This window comes from Mustela lutreola, chromosome 13, assembly GCF_030435805.1.
Source record: "Mustela lutreola isolate mMusLut2 chromosome 13, mMusLut2.pri, whole genome shotgun sequence".
Classification (NCBI taxonomy): Eukaryota; Metazoa; Chordata; class Mammalia; order Carnivora; family Mustelidae; genus Mustela; species Mustela lutreola.
In genome coordinates this window covers 76,883,876-76,906,648 of record NC_081302.1, presented here as the reverse complement: position 1 = coordinate 76,906,648, position 22,773 = coordinate 76,883,876, and the positions used below count along the sequence as shown (strand labels likewise).

Below are 22,773 nucleotides of genomic sequence, written 5' to 3'. Positions count from 1 at the left end.
TTTATTGTAGGGCAGGTCTGATAGCAACAAACTTTTCATATGGGAATGTCTTCGTTTCTCCTGTTTTTGAAGGATGTTTTTTCTGGTTATAGGCTTCTTGGACAGTGTTTGTTTAGCACTTTGTGTTTACCACAGCCTCCTTGCATCCATGGTTTCTGAAGAGAAATCAGTTGTCAGTCTTACTGAGGTTCAGATGTATGTGATATGAGGTATTTTTTTCTTGCTGCTTTCAAGATTCATCAAATTCAGCAAGATTTTGGTTATGTCTTTAGATATTCTTTCTGCCCTCTTCTCTCTCAAAAATGACATATGCCATTTTTGTGGGGTTCCAATTCTCCATATATTAATAGTCTTGTTAGTATCTCAGAGGTCCTTGAGAGTGTATCCTTTTTTTTTAATCCTCATTGTTATTCTTTTTGTTCCTGAGACTGGGTAATCTCAATTGACATATCTTCGAGTTCATGGATTCTGTCTTCTGCCTGTTCAAATGTGTTATGAATTCATTTTATTTATCATACTTTTAAACTCTAGGATTTCTATTTGGTTCTTTACTATAACTTACATTTCTTTATTGACATTTTTATTTGGTGAGACATCATTCATGTTTTCCTTTAGGAATTTCCTTTAGGAATGATTTTGTATGTTCTTGGAACATATTTGTAATGCCTTGTATAAGTCATTGTCTACTAAGATCAATGTCTAGGCTTCTACAGGAATAAGGTTTCTGCTATTTTTTTCCTATATATGGGCCATACTTCCTTGTTTCTTTGCATGTCTCTTAAGTTTGAACTGAATGCTAGACATTTTTAATAAGGTCTCTGAACATAGAGATTTCATCATTTTCTTTGAATAAATGCACTCCAGATTGCTACAGAACTTTGACTAATTTCCAGAGCTCAGAAAGAGTTGGTTCTGATGATTTTTGCCAGAGTCCTCATTCCTTTATGGAAAAGAGGCTTTTCAGACATACTTTGTGTGTGTGTGTGTGTGTGTGTGTGTGTGTGTGTGTGTGTGTGTGTGCATTTTTATTGGAATTCTAGTTAGTTAAGATATAGTGTAATTTTAATTTCAGGTGTACAATATAGTGATTTGGCACTTCAATACAACACCCTGTGCTTATCGCAAATGCCCTTTCAGTACCCATCACTTATTTATTTTTTATTTAATTTCTAGTTAGTTAACATGTAGTGTAATCATTGGTTTCAGAGTACAATTTAGTGATTCATCACTTACATATAACATCCAGCACTCAACACAGCAAATGCCCTCCTTAATCCTCATCACCCATTTAACCAATCCCCCACTCACCTCTCTCCATCAACCCTCAGTTTGTTCTCTGTCATTAAGTCTCCTGTGTTTCACCTCCTTCTCTTTTTTTTCCCCCCTTTCCATATGCTCCTCTATGTTTTGTTTCTTAAATCCCCTATGAGTGAAATCTTTTAATCTGACACTATTATATCTTAAATCAAATTAGTTCAATGTAATTTTCTTCCTGAAGAGAGCCAGAATAGTGGGAATAGAAGCATAACCTTCAGGAGGAAAGGGAAATTTGGCTCTGCTTGCTGTACAAACCTTCTGGCTTTATTTAAGAAAGTTAAAAGACACACCAGTATACAGAGATACCTCCATAGGGCAGTATAGCCCTCAGCCTATGGCAAGTCACAGTGTCCTTTTTAAGGGGCAGCACCGCATTCATTTAATCATGAAACAGACATGGATATGGTAGAATCAAGAAAAAGAGTGAATCAAAACCTTTTCACTTTTATTAAAAAGATTTTGAAAATGAGATCTTTATAAAATGTCAGTACCTTCTATATGTTATACCATAAACCTCTACTTCTAAGTAGGAGACATAGGCCATTTACAGCAACCATCTTAATGTGTAAAATAATTCTGAATTCTTTCTATAAAAATGTTTGGTGGGGTGCCTAGGTGGCTCAGTGGGTTAAAGCCTCTGTCTTCAGCTCAGGTCATGATCCCAGGGTCCTGGGATCAAGCCCCTCATAGGGCTTTCTGCTCAGTGGGGAGCCTGCTTCCTCCTCTCTCTCTGCCTGCTTCTCTGCCTACTTGTGATCTCTGTCTGTCAAATAAATAAATAAAATCTTTTTAGAAAATGTTTAGCTAAAATATGAAACACCTTTGCAACAAAATTGGCAATATAGCTTAAGTAATATTTCAGAAGAGTCCCCTGGGAAAAAAAAAATGGGAATGTTTCCTTTTGCCAGATGAACTCTAAACAGTTCAAGTTAAGATGCCATAAATTAGACAAGGCTAGAAAGGAGCTTCGTGTTACTAGAAAAGAACAGCATGTAATGTGCACTTCTTCCATGTCAAACTGACAACCACGTAATGACAATGACTTATCATACGTAAGAAAAGTAGAATATGTTCTTCAGAAGGAAATGATATTCCAAGATAATTCTTTTAAGCAAATCTCTTATCGAAGTCTTGAATAACTTCAGAGAACATTATCACAGAATGGGCAGAGATCATTTCTATGATGTTAAAGGATTCCTTTATTTTAGATACCCTCCGTAAATAGAAACACACAAGTATCAACACTTGTAGAACTGATCCTCTGAATGAAACCTTTCTTTACTACCACACAGTTCAAGGCTGCATTTGGATGCAAAGGTTTAACTCATGCTAATCTGGACAAGCCCAGGTGGGGACTGATCTGGAGTCTTAGCAGATACTCCTGTCCCTGGGCTCCTGGGTGGGACCCAGGACACTGCTGCACACTGCTGGTGGGACCCACCCGGGTTTTCTGCTTCCTGCTGACACACTGAGTATTGTAATGGTTTCCTACAGGCCTTCCAAGTACTACACTTGAATTTCAGTTTCTTCTTTTTTTTTTTTTTTTTTGTTGTTTGTTTGTTTGTTTCTTTGTTTTTGTTTTTCCCTATTGGGGATTTTAGGTTCACTTCTTTTTAATGTTTTTAACTTAACTTTTTCTCATAGGGAAATCTACATCATGTTTTCACTCTCACTAAAATCAGAATCACCCTCAGATTCTTCACCGGATGCAGAGTCTAGATCAGAGCCATCTGCACTGCCGCCGCTGTGGGTCTTCCTCTTTCGTATTGCAGCGCGCACTGCTGCTTTTCTTGTCCCTGAAACACAGTGAAAATCCCCTTCCTCCAGAATCTTACCCAGATCTAAATAACCACTGGCTACGCAGCAGTTGGAGCTGTGGGGAGACTTAGTCACTGTTCTGTTCACTGTTGCCCCATTTTCCTTTGCGTTTATCTTGAGCTTCTTCTGCATCCCATGGTGACATTTCAAGTTGCTTCACTGATATAGCCAGCGTGGCTCTTAAGTCTCCCCAGCAGAGCTTGTCATCCAATGCCATCCTTTTCTAGGGGTTTCTCTTATAGTGGAATGTCTTCATTCTGGAGACTCTTCAGTTTAGGTTTTGATGTTTCTCGTTTTAACTCCTCTGGTAGTGTTCTAGGCTTCTTATTTAAAAGTGCAGTTGCAGAACCAAAACCATCACCACTGTCAGAGTCCTCAAACTATGAGTAATTGGCTGTTATGCCTCGTGGCCATAGCATGGCCCCCTTCAAGACTGGAAATAGGTAATTTTCAAAGTCTTGTTGACGGCAGTGTGGTTTCAGTGCTCACTCACAACCAGACACTGGAGCTCTGCTCCCCCTGCCACCAGCCTTCCAGTGATTACCAGCCATCCTGGTTCTATTCATTGTTAATATTTCCTGTACTAGCCTCCTGCTACATTGACCTACCTGCTTGAATGATCCAAGTTATACCCCCAATGCCAGTTGTGGTTTGTGGTGGTGTTGTTAAATGCTCCATTTAAAAAGATGCATTGATTTTGTTATTTGTGATTTTTGTTTGCTTTTTAATTTTCACTAAGAACTTTCTCATATTCTCTGTGCTTCTGGACACCACTTTGTGGAACAAATTCACTTTGCCCTAGAAAAAAAACTCTGCAGGAATGAATTTAGAAAAGGCGCACCTGGTTGCCTCAGTCAATTAAGTTTTCACCTCTTGGTTTCGGCTCAGGTCCAGATATCAGGGTCCTGGGATCAGCCCCTCATCGGGCTCCACACTCAGCACAGAAGTCTGCTAAAGATTCTCTTTCCCTCTGTCTCTGCCCCACTCTGTCTGCCCCTCCCCTGCTCTCTCTTTGCTCTCTCTCTCTCTCTCTCTCAAATAAATGATCTTAAAGAAAAAAAATGAATGAATTTAGCATGATGTAGTGGAAAGAGCAGATGTCTTTGGCATCAGCTCTGAGTTTGTTTGGATTTTGACTTTGCAACTTAATAGCTGTGGGACGTTGCCTTAGTTAAGTGTCAAGTTTCCCATCTGTAAAATAGGGATAACAGAGTGCTTGTGAGGATTCAGTGAAATGTGGTATGTAGAGGTATTTCCACGGTGACTGGCACAGATTAGACACTCAACAAATGAGTCTTCCTTTCTCTTTTAGTTCCAAATGTTTACAGACTGGAGGAACCATGGCTTCGAGCTGTCTGTGGCCAAGAGCTTTTTTCCAGGCCTGCTCTGATTTGCTCATTTCCTAACTGTCTTTTAAAACAGTTCTTTTGAGGTATATTTCGCCCACCATACAACTCATCTGTTTTTAAGATGTGCAAGTCAGTGTTATTGAGGATACTCCATGAAGTCTGCAGGCATCATCACAATCGAATTTTTAGAACATTTTCAGAGAAAGCCCGTTCCCATTGCAGCCATGCCCTAGATGCCCAGGCTGTGAATGGTCTGTCCCAATTCTCATTTCCCCTCAAGCCCAGTAAGTTTTAGTGTGCCGTTTTTTTTTTTTAATTTTATTTTTATTTATTTGAGAGAGAGACAGTGAGAGAGAGTATGAGCAAGAAGGTCAGAGAGAGAAGCAGACTCCCCATGGAGCTGGGAGCCCGATGTGGGACTCGATCCCGGGACTCCAGGATCATGACCCGAGCCGAAAGCAGTCGTCCAACCAACTGAGCCACCCAGGCGCCCCTAGTGTGCAGTTTTTAATAGAAGGCATACACGGTGTGAACAGAAATGCTTGTACCATAGTCTGGGCTTCTGCCCTCATCACTGAAGGTGTTCTCTCTGAGGTTACCATGACCTTTTAACTGCCAAAGCAAAGTAATGCTTTTTGGGTCTTATCTCATTGGCCTCTTTCATGGCATTTGCACTACTGGTCATTTTTTCTTTGTTGACACTCTTGCCTCCCTTGTGTAGTTTGAAGTCTTTCTCTCATCGTCTCCTCCTGGCTAGTTGTTCTGTCTCTGTGTGCGCAGCTGCCCATCTGTTTAAAGGTGGGTGTTGCGCAGTCCTCTGTAACCTTCCTGAGTGCTGGATGAATGCGTTCTTCCATATTTCTCTGTGATATCGCATGAAATACCTGTCTTTAGTCCCTCTTAGCAATTTGCTGTCCCATTGGGATGTAAGTATACCTGGTTCTTTACCTCTCTAACAACTTCAGGGATCCAGTTTTAAATTTATTCTTGGATAAGATAAGAGGGGCTTTACAATTACTTAGTTTGTAGGATTTTGTCATTGTTAGCTAGGCTCTTTCCCAGCTGTGCACATTCTGCTTATGTTTCCTTCCCACTTCCTGTTCCTAGTCTGTTTCTCCATCGAAGACTGGCTGTTATGCACATGGATACCAGTGTGTGATATGCATTTGGGGAATTGAATCTTTCCCTATAGTTTTAGTCTCAAGTATTGTTTTATGATTCACTTTTTGTCGCCATTTTTTTATTGAATGAAATAGTTTTAAAATGCATTTCTCATGAAATCTACTTACTTGACAAAAATCATTTTTCTCAGTGATACAATTTTCCAAGTTACTTGTCAGGTCCTTGCAGGAACATTTCCTGGAGTGCGGCACAACAGTGCAGAAGGGAAATCCTTTGTCCTCTTTCTTAATAAGGTGATGAGGAAACCGGGAATGAGAAAAAGCTGAATAAAGAAATTCCATAGCAATCTTTTTCAAGAACTTGAAACCCACAATTTATCTTTAGTTTGCGAGGGGAAATTCATTACTTTTACAGCTAAGGGATAGCTTCCAGTTTTCAATAAATTTATCCTATATTTGATTTTTAATGAAATTTGAGATTTTAAAAAATATTATCACTGAATGAAGTCTGCAGTCCTAGGCATAAGACTGGCACTCACCATATGCAGCCTCTTGAGCCTTTGCTCTGCTTTTCTGCAAGTGGCAGAGCCTCAGATGTATTGCTTCTCACTAATAAATGAATGTGTACCCTTGGCCCTGAGATTGGAAAGGAACAGTGTCACTCAGGGTCCAAGTCTGGATGCAGGAGCACATTGTGGAAGAAGACTGCTGTTTCCACTCCTGTTAAGGAGTTAAGCCGTCCCTGTGAAAAGGGAGTTATGCAATCAGGATCTCAGAATAGTATTTGCAGTGTACCGTCAACTGTGCTGGTGTACTTCTGGGACTAGTATGTATCTGAATACAGGTTTTTATTGAAGTATTTTTTGAGACACGCACAAAGCCACTATTTGTGCCAATGCCTGTTTTAAGTTTGCTACACAGTGTGGTAGGAACTTGGTTTGAGCAGAGGTTAAAATCAGAATTACATACCACTTGTGGATTACCTCTAGGTGAGTTTGGCATTGAAGCAGTGGCTATTCTGTTGTTGGGGCACAAGCTGTCAATCATTTTTCCTTTCAAATCATCTGGGAACCCCCTAATGCTCTCTTTCTAGATGTCCTGGAGCTTCTCATCAGAGACTTGCCCTAGAAAGGAGGAAAACTGATAAAGCTCAGACAGAGATTGAGAATGAAAATGGAACCACTGTAATAGATCTTCCAGGTACTTTATCCTTCGAAACGGACTGTTCAGGGACAGGCACAGCGCCTACTGAGCACAGCTTGATATCAGCGTCTCTGCCCCCGTGGCCTGAGGAGCTTGGCCTGGACAACCCCGCCTTCGAGGAGAACACGGCCACTGACAGTATGTGCTCTTCACCTTGCTTTTGCTTTTCATCTGTTTTCAAATCAGATATTTCCTTTCTTCTCACTACTCCCTATTACATTCCCTACATGGGATGTTGTGTTTTTTTTTTTTTCTCTTCAACAAATAATTTTACTGAGATATGCTTCACATATCACATATTCACCTTTTAAGTGTACAAGTCTAACAGTTTGCCGTTTAGAAACGGAAAGCGAGTCTTACCTTGAGGCTTATCCTTCCCCCTCCCCCTCTTCTGTTGTAGTCCACAAATTCACTGGTCATCAGCAGGCTTCTTTTGTTTGTTTTGAAGCCTGTTGCCTCTTGACTAAGAAATCCACAGCATCAAGAAGAACAGAAATAATACCTCAACCTAAGTGCTTATTCTGTGTCAGCACTGTGCCAAGCACTTTACATATTAAATGCTTGTACCAATACTGGATTTTTTTTAATGATGAGGAAACTTAGTCAGAGAGTCATTGGTCAAAGTCTGAGAGCCAAGAAATGGCTAGGTATGTATCTGACTCCCAAGGCCAGGCGTCTGACTATTGCTGTCCTCTGGTAGCATCCACTGATCTGTCTACATGACCCACCAGGAAACAGGCAGAAAACCTCTAGTCATAGATCTTGGGCATATCTTAGTAGTTGGCCCTGTGTCTTACTTTTAAATAGGTTTATCTCTTATGAAAATTCCAATTTTTCTACAAATCCCAGTTTTCCCAGCCATGGCTATAACAATTCTTCTATCTCCTACTGCTCAGATCAAGACCCTCCTCTTCTTGCTTAATGTGGTTACTTTGTCATCCACTACGGTGATTGTATGTCACAGAGTTTGTCTTTTTTATTTCATATGTACTGCCTTGCACTGTTTACAGTTGTTTCATGGGTCAGAGTTTCTCTGATCAATTAGGACAAGATGATATTGTCTGTACATTTCTTTATCAGATCACTGTGCGGTCCCTAGTGATCTGATGAGTAGTAGTTATTTGTTGATTATTTACTGATCACCTTTCAAAGAGGAAGTGTTTTGCTAATCTTACCTATTGGTGTTTTGGTCATTCTGTTTTTCTTATCCCATGGTATTGCTTTGTTATGAATCATCTATTAACATAAGGTCATCACTAATGATAGACGATAACTTACTTACCTGAAGATAATCAAAATATAAAACGTTTTTCTTTCCACCTATTTTTCTCTCTTTCGTTTTTAACTTGACAGCTACGCAACAGCCAGTTAGTTTACCGGAAGGCGAAATTACTACAATTGAAATTCACCGGTCTGATCCTTATATTCAGCTAGGAATTAGCATTGTGGGCGACAATGAAACGCCACTGATCAACATTGTTATCCAGGAAGTCTATCGGGATGGGGTGATCGCCAAAGATGGAAGACTTCTTGCTGGAGACCAAATTCTTCAGGTATCAAATTTTTAAATTATTTTGTTAAATTGCCTCTTTTTTTGCTCTTATTCATCAATTTAAAACTTAGGAAATTATGGTACTGTGGAATCTGACTTATAAAAAGGTAAGTTTTACTGTTTTTTTATGCAAAACAGATCAGAATTTATCGGTAATTTCTCCGATTTCCCCCAAGCACATGGAATGTATTTTTACCCCCATCTTAAATTTGATCCCACATGTGCCTCAGTGCGTGGCTCTCCAGGCCAGCTGGATTCCTCCTGGCTTGTACTCCATGGTTGGCTATTTCGGGGCCACCTTCACTGCTAAATTCTCTTGTCCCATTGGCTCTATCCCTAGTCCCAGGGTACCATCCATCAGTTACCTTCATTGTCTGATTCATCCTTCTCTACACGGATTACTATAATCTAGAAAAGACAGGTCAAACAGCACAACTTACTTAAAACTTACAGCATTGAATTTAAGATAGAATTCGGAAATCATGACCACCTCTTGTTGGCTCTCAAACGCACTCTCGTCCACAAACAGCCTGACTCTGCACTAATCCTTGGTGCTACCCTCTCCCTCTTCTCTTTAAAGAGAAAGAGCTACTCCAACAAACGAACTAGCTTCAGGCAAGATGATATTATGTTAGAGGGCATACTGATGAGCATGAGATGGCCAGAATTCCACTGTTCATGTGAATTCTAGAGTTCATGTGAAAATTGACCTGGATATATGACCCATACGAGTGTACGTGGTACTTGAAGCTAAAAGAATGGATATTTAGGAGAGAAGAAATAGGCATGAATAAGAAAAGATGTCTTCTAGGAACCCAAGCTCAAGGATTCTTGCCTCCTCGATTTCACTGCTCGGTCCTTCCCCATGGTCTGTTGGTATTCACCCCTTCCCTTTTACCTGCCACCTCTCTGGTCTGTGCCCTCACTGCTTCACATCTAACCCAGTAGAATCAATACCCCTGCCTCCCTACTCTGCTCTGAAATCCGGTATGACCATTGTCAGGTTAATTCATCTGTGACTCTGCTTTCCCTGGGAAGATTGGACCAGAGAATCAAGTCCATACTGATTAATCTAATAGTCCGGGTCCTCTGTGGACTCTTACACAACCTGTCCCCTCAGCCTTCACCCTTGATTTTTCTTTCAGCTGTAGCCATCAGTGTATTACTGAAACATCATAGGCATGGTGGTCAGATCTGAGGGTGTAATTAAGAGCAAAAAGCAACCCCTTCCCTCATACAATGTCTAATCTAGCAGAAAAGCCAGACATAGCAGTCTCCTTGCTTCCCTCCACGTTCCAGCCTGTCCCCATTGTGCTACAGCTTCCCCACCTTCATCCAGAAAGCCCTGCCCTGCCATTTTCACCCATTCAGACCTCTTCTCACACTAAGTGCTGAAGACATTCCTTCTCTTCACCACTTAACACATAATTGGTCACAGAGAGTTATTCAAATACAGTGTCTTCCTCACAGTGCTGTGCCTGGAGTCCGTACCCAGGGACATACTTGCTGAGTCAATAAAAGAGTGGATTTGGTTATGATATCCTGTTGGGAATAGCTGCCTTCTTCATTAAAACAAAACTTAGAACCTCTAGGATTTTTAGTTCTTCAAGAGAAATGTCCAGAGGGGAAGACAGACAAACTAGGCTCCAAGAGCAGCAAGGATTGACCTTTCCACTGGGGGTTCCTGGCTTTGGTTTCCATGCCCATCCGTATTCTGCCTCTTGTAGTTTGTGATTTCCACTTCAACACTTGGGCCCAAAACCCCTCCTTCATTGCACTTGGCCTGGCTGACACAGACTGAACTTCCAGTGTTTTGTTCTTTACTAAATCCAAAGAGGAAATAGGAAAATACAGGAAGCATAACTAATCCAGCTTATGTAAAATCCAGTTTCTGATCCTACCATAGCTGGCTATTTACTGCATTCCTGTGTTTGCTGTCCTTTTATGATATTAGTAGTACTCTGGTTGCATGAGGTTGGCACAGCTCTCTGGACACCTTACCCTGTATTCCTTCTACCCCAGCTCCTAAACTGATTCTCCGTGGAGGAACTCTTGTAGATGGTTTTGACATTTTGACACCTTTGTGGCCAAGACCAAAAGAGCCAGATTGCCCTTTTCTGCAGCTTACACAGTGTTCTTTTCTTCTCCACTTCTGGCCTTTATAGCTATAATTGAGTATACATTTATTTTCATCTTTTGCTCTTTGCTACCAACAGTGTGCCAGCTTTGGATATTAAATTTTTTACATATTTTTATTTTTACATATTTTACATATTTCATATTTTTACATATTTTTATTTTACATATTTCATATGCTTTTTCTAAATTTTAAAGGTAAAAACAAATGCTTTGTTCTTATTTCCATTTCTTTGAGTATAATTGAGGTTAAATCTGTAACCTCAGATTTACTAATGTATTTAATATATAGTTTGCTAATATATTAGCAAAAATATAAAAATGTATAAAAATATATTTAATATATAGTTTTGTTTGCTATAGGGTTTTGTTTGCTAATATATTTCATCTACAGGCTTTTTTACTGGTCTGCTTTGGACAATTGTTTAATAACATAACTGAATCTGTATACCTCAAATAAAAATCTAATTATCTGAAATACTGGCTATAATTTGGGGAATTAACTCAAAGCTATAAATCAGCATTGTAGACATTCTGGTGCATTATTATTGTTTATGGAAGCATACATTTTAATAACCCTAATAATGGTAATCTTAAATCCAGTTTAATGATTTCAAATTGATACAAAAACTATGAGCACAGAACCTGATTATTGAATTCACAAAGGGTCTTTCCTCTTGTGGGCCTGACTTCTCATTGGCCTTTGACTGGTATGCTGGAGCCAATAAGTAAAGCCACACTACTTGCCCAAATACAGAGTAGTATTTATGGCCATTCAAAAGGAAACACTTGGAAATAAGGCTCCTTAGTATATTTTTACTACCTGATTATCTTCCACCTTTTGTGAGCTGCATAAATAATACCATGAGCCAATTTGAAAATACCTTAGAGTCGTTAAGATGGTTAATTTACAGACCAAAGGGCTAGCTAGCCTGTGTTTTTAGTTTAGCAAACTAGATGTAATAACAGTGAGTGGCTTTGGGTTTGCCCACACTGATTATATGTGTGTGTGTGTGTGTGTGTGTGTGTGTGTGTGTGTGTGTGTTTTATATATATACCCACACATCCATGTTATTCTACTAAATAACCTCTTTGAAAAGGAGAACCATATACCCTCAAGGCCTTTCACAGTGCAGCATTTTGAGCAGTTTGAAGAATAAAATAGTGTAAGAGATTACATCAATATTACTATTAAAAATAATACAAATTTCAGAACATGATTAAGAGTACGAATTCACAGTGTGATCTGAGTCATCAGTGATTTATTCACTTTTGGTTTTGAAGGAAAATAATTGCAGTCGTGTCTTGACTGCATTGGTACAAAATTTATTTAGCTAAAGATGTGGTAAAGTTTACTCTGTTGGTGCTAGTTCTACAACATCTAGCAACAGTATTTCATTTGGTCTCTGCTTTCTCTGTGTTTCACTGACAACCACACATTTGTGAAGGGAAAATCTCTGATTGTAGGATATTCCACAATCCACATCACAAAGATGGTGTGAGGCTACATACTCGCACGTGGCTAGCGCTGGATTCCAGCCAGATGTTTGTAAAGTCATTTGTGATAGATGTGAATTTAAGATGGAAAAATAAGAACCTAGAGATAAGTGGCTTTTTAGCTGAATAACCAGAAATGATGAGTTTTGACTAACAAATCCATGTCAGGCTTGTTTTTTAGAAGCTGCCTTAAAGTTCTGTTCTTGACCCTATGTTACTCAACTTTTTCATCAAGGATGTGGATGGCAACCAAATGCACAGATGCTGCAAAGTTGGGCGAAGAGCAAGTTTATGTGTGAGATCTATGGCATTTGATGCCTGAAATTTAAAAGATGTAAACAGGCCCAAATCAATAAAATTCAAGTTAGTGGTGCTCAAAACTGTCAACCCGAGATGAGTAGGAAGGGGGAAGGCTTTCCTTAACATAGATTCACGTGAACAAGATTGAAGGGTTTGGGTAATCACAAGCACCTAACCCAGAGCCTGTGCCACATAACGCATCCAAGAGAATGTTGATTTCCTGCTTGCTGTTGGTGCAGACAGATGAGGAGATGAATTCTAATTGTGATAAATACTCAGAATTGCGCCAACCTCTTCCTCTGACTGGGTGAATAACTGAAGCTGGGTGTATTTTCTTAGTCCTGTTCCTGTCCCAGGATCAGTCACTATACTCCTTTCAGGGCCATAAGATTTAGTAAATAAATGTTCTGTGAGTACTGAGTTAAGCTTGTTGTATTAAATAGATGTTACACTTGAGTGCTAAACAGTGAAACTGTAATTAGCTGCTTTTCTTTGAAGTTAAAATGACTGATCTGAGATCAGGTTGTGTATCTGGAATGTGTCCCTTTTCTTAGATTAAAACTCGGTGTATTTTTTCCAGCGTAAGTGTTTTTCATTTGGAAAAGCCACATCAATCCAGTAGAACTTCAGTTTCTGTTCCACTAGAACTAGTATTTTGTTGGCACTTGCCACATGCTGCTGCTGTCTCTGCATTCTCCTCCTGGTCCCGTGAAGCGGAGAGTAAACCCATCTCACCACTCAGGGGACACACTCAGATATCCCGATACTGGCAGGACCAGGGACCCTGATTCAGCACCCTCGCTGAAGCCTGAGATCCTAACTGCCATTCTCTATTTTGTGCTAGTCATTGTGAGTGAAGCTTAGGAACTGTGCATTTTAAAACATCTTCAGAGGGCTTTCTTTGTAAATAATGACTGTAAATCATTTTACAAAGTCAGTTTCTTTTGGAAATGGCATATAAATATTTACCAGTTGAGAGGATAAAAGATTGTCCCACCTCGGTCATAATTCTTTTCTTCCAGGTCAACAACTGTAACACCAGCAATGTGTCTCACAACTATGCCAGAGTCACCCTTTGCCAGCCCTGGACCACGCTGCACCTGACTGTGCCGCGAGAGCGGTGCTTTGGGGGCCAGACCTACAGCCACCCCGACAGTAGCTCTCCCCGGGAAGAGGTCTTCCACGTGGTTTTTCCCAAACGGGACTCTGGTGAACAACTTGACATTAAACTCATTCGAAGGACTGATGAACCAGGTGTTTTTTATCCTTGATCTGTTGGAAGAGGGCCTGGTTGCACAGGATGGAAGGCTGAGCAGCAATGACCGAGTGCTCGCCATCAATGGACACGACCTGAAGCACGGAACCCCTGAGCTTACCACCCAGATCATTCAGGTACACGCGGATATTCATTCCACGTGCTCAGCCTTTATGCCGATGTTTTCGTAACATGAGAACCTGAGGGATATTTGATATTTCATGGGAGAAATCAAACATGGCTCCCCAAATCCTTCAAAATGCACAAGAGATTATTTTATCATTACAGATAAAGTCCTGTCTGGAAAACTGTATCCCTGTGAACATTTAGCCTTGATCTTTATAAAGTGAAGGCTCTAAATTTTCACATGGGTTTTTCATTTGCTCCATGGGCTCCACCTAAGCCCAGACATAAAAAATACACTTATGTCCACATTTAACAGGTGAAGACAAGCAAAGCTTGAAGGAGCTGTGGTTCCAAAGTTGTGACTTCTCTGTTCTTGTAACTTTCACTCTCCGCTTCACCTCCATACAAGTGGGGAAAATCAATTTTTATTGAGAATAACTCATTATCTCTGTAGTGCCTTTTTTATAAAGCATTCAGAGCATTTCAAACACATCATAACTTGTGTTCTTACAGTAGCCCTGTGAAGTAAAGATGGTTATTATTAAAGAAAAAAATTTTTCAAGAAGAGCATTAAAATAGGTAAAGTAGAGGGGCACCTGGGTGGCTCAGTCATTAAGCATGTGCCTTCAGCTCAGGCAAGATCCCAGAGTCCTGGCATCCAGTCTCACATCAGGGCTCTCTGCTCAGCCAGGAATCTGCTTCTCCCTCTCCCACTCCCCCTGCTTGTGTTCCTTCTCTTGCTCTCTGTCAAATAAATAAATAAATAAATAAATAAATCTTTAAAAAAAGAAAACAGTTTTAAAATTTTTTTTAAAAAATAAGATAGAAAAGGTAGAAAATCATCCAGAGCAGAACTTCCAGTTCTGTAACCTACCAGAGTATTTAATGATATGTGTATCTCCTACAGTGATGGGGTGAAACAAAGATGTGTATGGTGTTTTATTTAGTTTAGATTTGTTTTGTTTTAAGTAAGCACAAGAAAACACTCTGACATAAAGGAAACCAAGCAGTAACATAATCAAGCATCAGGAATTAAAGTAGGTTGATAGTAATTGAGAAATGTGTATAGTAAACAGAATTGAGTAACAATGAAGATCTTGCTTTAGGAGGGAGATTCAGGCATTGGTCTCTTGTCACAGACTTGAGGTTTAAAAAAATTGGATACAGATACTTATATATGATACCAAATATAATATATTGCTCAAGTTGTTTCTTTGTGAAAAACATCTTAATGTTTTGGATTCTGAGAACAACATGTAATCCATGTCTGAAAAGGAGACTAAGGAAGACAAAATACAGAAAATGAAGAAGGAAGTCAAAATCACAGTCAGTCTAAAGTCCGTAAGATAGTGACATTAAAGTTTTGAAGAACATCATTACAAACATTTTTCTGTATATGCCTACAAATAAACAGGTACCTATTTGCGTAGGTACTTAGACATGCAGTCAGCTTGCAAATTCTGAGTTTGCCACCCTTTCTTTATGTCAGCTGTATGCTGTGGACTTCTTACCCTGAAAATAGATGCACCATGATATAGCTGTATAGTAGGCGTGTTGTGCTATAACTTACATAAACACTCCCCTGTCAACAGACTTTAATGTTTTGTTTTCAAGTTTAAGACATTTTGCTAAACTTCCCTCTAGAAAGATCATACCAGTATATACTCCCAGCAAAAGGGCATGCCACTTTTTTATGAAATACAGGTATTGTCGTTTAGGCATCCTGCATTTTTAAAAATCTTGACTTTAACAGAATTCTTTTGTTGTGCTTGAAACCCTGAAGTGTTAGATAGGCAGTTAGCCTAAACCCAAACGTTGGCCCATCGTTTAAAGTTTAATGTCCACTTCCATCACACACCCAGAATTTTGTCTCTTAAGAAATCAAAAAAGAGGGGCGCCCCGGTGGCTCAGTTGGTTAAGCAGCTGCCTTCGGCTCGGGTCATGATTCCAGGGTCCTGGGATGGAGCCCCATTTTGGGCTCCCTGCTCAGCAGATAGCCTGCTTCTCTCTCTCCCCCTCTCCCTGCCACTCTGCTTACTTGTGATTTCTAGCTCTCTGTCAAATAAACAAATAAAATATTTAAAAAAAAAAAAGAAATCAAAAAAGATCAGGGATTTGTTTGTTAATAGGTTTGCATGAGCAGGGGTCTTCCCGTAAAGCTAAATTACTGGTTATAGAGTATTTGGTAGTGGTGAGGGTTAGGCAGTAAAGCAAACAATTCTTAATATTGAAATGAGATCACAGAGGGGCTTCTCACCCTTCACACCGTGTGATCTAATACTCGGAAGTGTCAGAATCTCAAATATCTGGATTGTAAGCGTTCTACTTTGGCATTTACCTGTTAGATCAAATCCCCAGACTCTGGCCACATGAGAAGTGTTATTCTTTCAGTTACTTTGAAGAATTGTCTGAAACTAGTTTAATGAAATACTTGAATAAGTAAATGACTTTAATAGGGCCTTAAAATTGGTTATCACTCAGGCACCTGGGTGGTGGCTCCGCGGTTCAGCATCTGCCTCCGGCTCAGATGCTACATCGGGCTCTCTGCTCTGCGAGGAGTCGGCTTCTCCCTCTCCCTTTGCCCTCCACCCTGCTCTCTCGCTTTCGCTCTCAAATACCTAAAATCTTTTTTTTTTTTTAATTATGGTTTTCACTCCTTTTCCAACTTGAGAACTGAAACTGGAGTGCTTTCTTAACATTACTGACTGCAGTCATGGGGGAGGAGTGTTCTACTTTCCACCACAGCGTCTTGAAAGCAGGCTGTCAAATTTTCCCATAGCAATGATAGTAAACTTGGAAAGTTGTAGTCATGAACAAGAATCAGCATCAAGTAGACCAGGTCTGTACGTTAAAAGCAAAGATAAAATAGCTTTAAAAAGTATAATAGATGTGAATCTGTGTTTCAGATCTAGATCTATAAATACAGATAATGGACCTCTAAATTCAATGTGGTTGTCATCACCTCTAAAGTTACATTTATGTGTGAGGTGCACATATGGCATATATACGCACACAATTTGTAATGTATATAAATACTAATCCTGTTTTACAGAACCTTTGTTATCATTCTTTTCAGGACTGTTTAAGCTGATCCCTATTTTCGATTCAAAGCTGTAGTGTGTGGAAACAGAGCTACACGTAGTTTCATTGATTATCACTCTCAAAGTAGCCATCTTGGAATTTATTTCAGAAATCACAAAGGATTGTAATCCAGTTTGGAATCCGTTCGTTATTTTATCTTCTTTGCTCTCTTTCTCTCAGTGCCAAGGCCAGTTTTGCAGGGGAGGGAAGTATAAAAAGACAGTTACCCTTCAAGAAATCATGGGGAGATCAAAACCCAGGCTTTGCTTTGGTTATGTCCTTGGTGTTTCCAGGGTTAGGGAAGGCTTACCCAAGAGGTCTGTGTGTGGCTCTTTTACCTGCAGAAGTTTTAAAGTATTAGCTCCTGAAATGAACTCCCTCGTCTGCCCCACCCCCAGCAGGGGCCTTCAGTCCCCACTCAGGTGAGGCTCTGATACAGCAATGATAAGTGCATTGAAAATGACCCTCCCTATAATTTTTTTAAGTGAGAAGCATCATTAATGACTGGTGGTTATATATGTGTGTTTTCTCCAGGCTAGTGGTGAGAGGGTGGATTTAACAATTGCTAGGCCAGGGAAATCCCAGCCTGGTAACCCTCTCCGAGACACAGGAGCACAGAGTAGCAGCCAGCACCATGCACAGCCGCTGTACCACAACAGACCCAGCTCACACAAGGTGAGGCCTCGAGTTTGCATGTTTTCATTCATCTGCCCTCAGGGAATCCCTGTTACAAACTGGTAAGATTTAAATGAGGGCTGTTACTCTGTTGGAAAAGGTGAACACAGGTGTTTGGGTTGTGGAATGTGTGTTTGGCTACCTTGAGAGTCCCTGTACAGTCTGTTCCTCAGCCAGTAGGGGTGGTTTCTTAGTAAGAAGGTCCCTCTGCTAGATTGATGAGAAGTGTTTGATCTTCTAGAAAGACTTCTTTGTTTGGTCCTGCTTGAAAGTGGGATTTATCTTGGTTTGCTCATTCAGTTGTAACAGGAGGTTATGTAACTGAAAAAAAGACAATGACCAACAAGTCCATACTTAGCGGTTGGGCAGGTTGCCTACAACAACAGAATTCTCTATGTGAATATGAAGCATAAATCATACTTTCTGATAGGTACATGCAAAACACATAAAGCATTTCTTTTTATGTTACAGTTTATAGGAATACTACCCTAGATCATTTTAAATTCCCGTATGTTGAGCTTTTTGCTGCATCTTTCATATTTCAGTGCTTTTATAATATATTCCTAGGTCATTTATCTGTGCCAAAAATTCTGATGCTGTCTCACTTTGAATGCAGAAATCAGTAGAAATCAAAAAACAGTGGCACTTTACTGTGTTCTCAGTATTATTTACTTCATTTGACCTTTCATTTGAACTCAACTTCTAGTAGGCCAGAATTTTTAATACGATGCTATTTACCAACTGTGTGAAAATCACACATAGGAAACTTCCTAAAGTTTGTTTGTTTGTTTGTTTGTTTGTTTTTACTTCCTATAGTTTTTAAGTAGACCAGTAAATAAGTTTTTATTTAGTAAAACAATTTAATCTTCCTTAAGGAGAATTACTTGAAAAACACATGGTTAGCTTAAAGTGGCTTCTTAATGTAAGTACAATTTGAGAGAATAACTCTGTAATGTCACAGGAGCCCAAGAAAGCATCATTTAAAGGCACAAGTATTTTTGGCCCATCAGGTTTATCTGGTTTTCTGCGCTGAAGTATAGACTTGTCACTGGTCTTTGGTCAGTTAAAACTTTTAAGAAATTATAAGCACAAACTTATTCTTATTTTTGAACAGAAAACAGAATGTGTGAAGGGTACCGATAATTTTGCTTTCACAATGATGACTACGAAAAGCAGTTATTGTTTCGAAAAGGAATTTGAATAGGAGTTGTTCATATCGCTGGTCCTTGCTTTACAAGTTACATATATATACATATTCCTAAAGAATCATAATTAAGGCAAAAGTTGGTAACTGAATCCATGAATTCTACAGAAATTTGAAATATGGGTGCTCAAAGACAGCTCTACAATTTTAAGACTGTTTTAAGAACTACTTAACCATTTCAGAGTTCATATAGAGAACTATTTATGTCCTTTTGTTTGTTTTGGGCACATATATTTTTCTTTTTACTAGTTCCTACTCCTTAATTTTAAGTGGTGGTGTTTTAAATAGCAATGCTGAATTCTTATTCTAGGTGCTCTGTAAACCTGATTGTTAGAACACCACATGAAATGTAATTTTAAGCATTAATTTAGCAATTTGCCATTAACATACAGCATTTGTGATGTCAAATCCTAATTTAAAAAAATAAAGGTCTCCTAGGGAAAACAAATTCAAATTCACCAAAACAACCTGTTCAGAGGATAATCATTGTTAAAAATTAAAGCACACATTATTCTACTACTAAGCCCCTGCATAGCTGCTTGAATAAACATTCATACAATGTTAAGCCCTTAGAAGTTTCCATGAAGTATACCAAGAGTAATCTGTGAAGTTTGGCTAAAATGCATACATCTCAGCCATATAGATGAATAAAACAACCACCTCTAATTAACTCGATACCTTACAGACACAAGCGTTGAAGTCAATGTGCTCCCAGCTGAGTTTACCTGGATTGTCTTCATAATAACGTGGGTCTTGGGTCTATATCACATAGATGTCATATGCTATGATACCACCTGTGGATGTTTACAGGTTTTCTATGAGGTCAAAATTCTAGGAACTCTAGGCTATTTAGGTAGTGCCCTCAAGAAAATTTCAGAGTGTTGGTTTCAGGAGCAGAGAAGAGCAGACACCCCTGAAGGTCCAGGGCTTGACTGACACACTGTACCTGTCCGCTCTGAAGCAGTGTCACTAAAGGAAATGTTACAGTTCTAGCAAAAGAATTCATCTATTTCTACTGTTGATATTGTTAGTCGTGGTAATAGTTTTCTTGTTATCTACAATATGCTCTTATAGTATATGTGTTAAGGAACCTTTTGAGATAGGAGCTTCCATCATTACACTTAATGGGATAGCACCCTTGTAGTGTGGATGCATATAGCATCATGCTGTATGAACATACACAACTACATATGAATACATGTTTATATATATACACTATGTGTGTGTATATGTATTTTTTTTAACTTGAATCACTTCAGATCCCAGTGTGATCATGCGTAGCTATATAATTTGGAGCAAATTACATGACCTTTCTAATAAGGCTATTCCCTTGTTTATAAAATGGGGCCAACCATAGGATTTACACTCAGGACCATTGTAATGAAATGTAATGAAACCATTAAAATGAAATAATACATGTGAAGCCATTTGCTTTACACATAGTAAATCTTCAATAAATGTTAGTTACTATTGCTATTTTAATATTAATATCAAATAGGTACACCTTGTTTTTTATAGCATTCTACTTAAAAAGAAAGCTGATGTTTTAAATTTTCCTTTTCTTCTAGAGTGTCCCCATAAATAGCAACAATAAATATCGGTAAAAATTGCTTTTTCCTGAGAACACAGTCTGTTGGAAATTTTTTCTCTTCATTACCTATTTCAAAAATTCAGTTATTTCATATCCTTATAGCTTTCCGTGAAGGTTGTGAAGATCAGTTTGCACCCGTTTCATGACCGAGCATTCTCATGAGTAAGAAACAGAAGATAGATCTATAGCTTTTGTCTGGCAGTTAACAAAATCCGCACTTTACTTTTGTACTATTCTGTCACCATTTCTCTCAAAGAATAGAGGAGAGAGAGAGAAATAAAATGAATTAGCTTGTCTTCAGAATCTTAAAACTCAAATGCATTATTTACTTTTGTAGAATTGGCCCTATTTTGACTTCCATATTTCAACAGTCCTGAGTTTTTTCTGTTCCATACATAGTCATATGAAAATACAGCCGTCCAAAGTCTGACATTGTGATCCCCAGTGTTCGGTGTCGTGTTTGTACCATGAAGAACTGTGTATTATTTCTACAGTAACTGATTTTAACAGTGACTTTATCATTGCCATGGTATTTTTTCCTTCAGTTTCTTTACTTTACTTCAGCTATGTATTATTTATTTTGCAATGAATTTTCTTCTCCTGTGTTAGGATCTTACCCAGTGTGTTACATGCCAAGAAAAACACATTACTGTAAAGAAGGAACCACCTGAGTCCCTGGGAATGACAGTGCCAGGGGGCAGAGGAAGCAAGAGTGGTGAACTGCCCATCTTTGTAACCAGTGTGCCAGCTCATGGCTGTCTGGCACGTGATGGCCGCATCAAGAGAGGTAAGATAGGGAGGGCAGGGAACAGTGAAACTCCTCCCATCTTCTCCCTGCATGCCACTCATGTTTGAACAAAATAACAAATATTCCCCAAATTTTCTATAAATATGATTTTTTTAAAATCTTTTAAAAAGTCCCTTCCATATATAAGTGTAAAACCTATCTCTAAGGTTAGAAAAATGCCTAATGGGAAAGAAAATTGCTGCAGTTTGATAATGTTTCTGTTATTTTTTTTAAAGATTTTATTTATTTATTTGACAGAGATCACAAGTAGGCAGAGAGGCAGGCAGAGAGAGAGAGTGAGGTGGGGGGATGGTGAAGCAGGCTCCCTGCTGAGCAGAGCTCCATGCGGGGCTCAATCCTAGGACCTGGGATCATGCCCAGAGCTGCAGGCAGAGGCTTTAACCGACTGAGCCACCCAGGCGCCCTTTCCGTTATTTTCTAATGTTTATTCAGATCATAGGATTGTTTTATGTTGGAAAAGACCCTCTAAAAAATAGAACACTCATCTTTTCCTTCCTAACCTTTTATATAATCCTCGTTGCCGTTTTTTTTATTATATTACTTGGCAGGGCAACAAGCACTTTTTTTTTCTTCCTTAAGCAAAAGATGCTCAAATCACAAGTTTCATTTCTTTGTGTAGACCCAAGTATCTCTTCTCTTTAAGTATTCTGATACATTCACGCTGAGCAAACTCTGTAGGACTATCTTTATCGATAAAACTGTGTAACTCTAAAACAGGATATGTTAAAAATTCATTTCTAAGAGCAAAAGATCAAATAATTTTGAGCAGGAAATAACTATAGAAATCACTGAAGCCCAAAGAAGAGAAATGAACATGCCCAGGTCCTGCACATTAGCAAAACGAGGTCTAATGATTTGGACTTCCAGTCACATCACAGTGCCTCAAGCCACATTTTTTCCTATATATGATGAAATTATCTTAAAGTTTTGAGTTGTTTTGGAATGTTTTCCATGAATTGGATTTTTCCCTCGATATCGTAAGAATGACAGAGATGTGAAAAAATTACAAATAACAGGATGTATAGGGAAGATAATGACTTGGTAGCTCATCTCATTTTTCTTGTTTATTCCTTTGGACAGATGATATATTGCTGAATATCAATGGCATTGATTTGACCAATTTAAGCCACAGTGAGGCCTTTGCTATGCTAAAAGCCAGTGCCATGTCCCCTGCTGTTGTCCTGAAAGCACTTGAGGTCCAAATTGTGGAGGAGGCAGCCCAGGCTACCAAAGAGCAGCCAGGCACCTTCAGCGAGAATGAGTATGACTCCAGCTGGTCCCCGTCGTGGGTCATGTGGCTTGGGCTTCCAAGGTACTGACAGCGTTTCAGCAGTTTCATGGAATAATCATAGTGACAACATTTCTCAGTATGGAACACAGTAAATTCATTCATCCAGGGTGTTGGGGGGAAGGTCCGGGTCAGAGATGAAAGTGGCAATGGCATATCAAGTTATAGAAGAAAAGGGTATTTTTTTCTTAGGTTATTATATTTTAAAAGATAAATTTAAGGGGCATCTAGGTGGCTCAGTCGGTTAAGCATCCAACTCTGGATCTCAGCTCAGGTCTTGATCTCCAGGCCATGAGTTTGTAAAAAAGATTTTTTTTTTAATTTTTTAAAAATTAAAACATTCTTAAAAAATAAACCAAAGGTAAATTTAATAGTAAGAACTAGGCTAAAAAGATTTGGTGTATCTGTTTATAAAAACTAATAAAGCCATTCTGTCCGTTACTATTAACAAG

At 39.1% G+C, this 22,773-nt stretch overlaps 1 protein-coding gene across 1 annotated transcript in view; it reads left to right on the top strand.

The window, feature by feature from the left end:
- Positions 1-22,773, top strand: part of LOC131814096 (ligand of Numb protein X 2-like) — a 51,935-nt gene that overhangs the window by 22,200 nt on the left and 6,962 nt on the right. Inside the window, 7 exon segments of the mRNA XM_059144787.1 lie at positions 6,699-6,946; positions 8,162-8,361; positions 13,316-13,552; positions 13,554-13,685; positions 17,290-17,430; positions 20,835-21,012; positions 22,114-22,345. Coding sequence (XP_059000770.1) covers positions 6,699-6,946; positions 8,162-8,361; positions 13,316-13,552; positions 13,554-13,685; positions 17,290-17,430; positions 20,835-21,012; positions 22,114-22,345 — 1,368 coding nt within the window.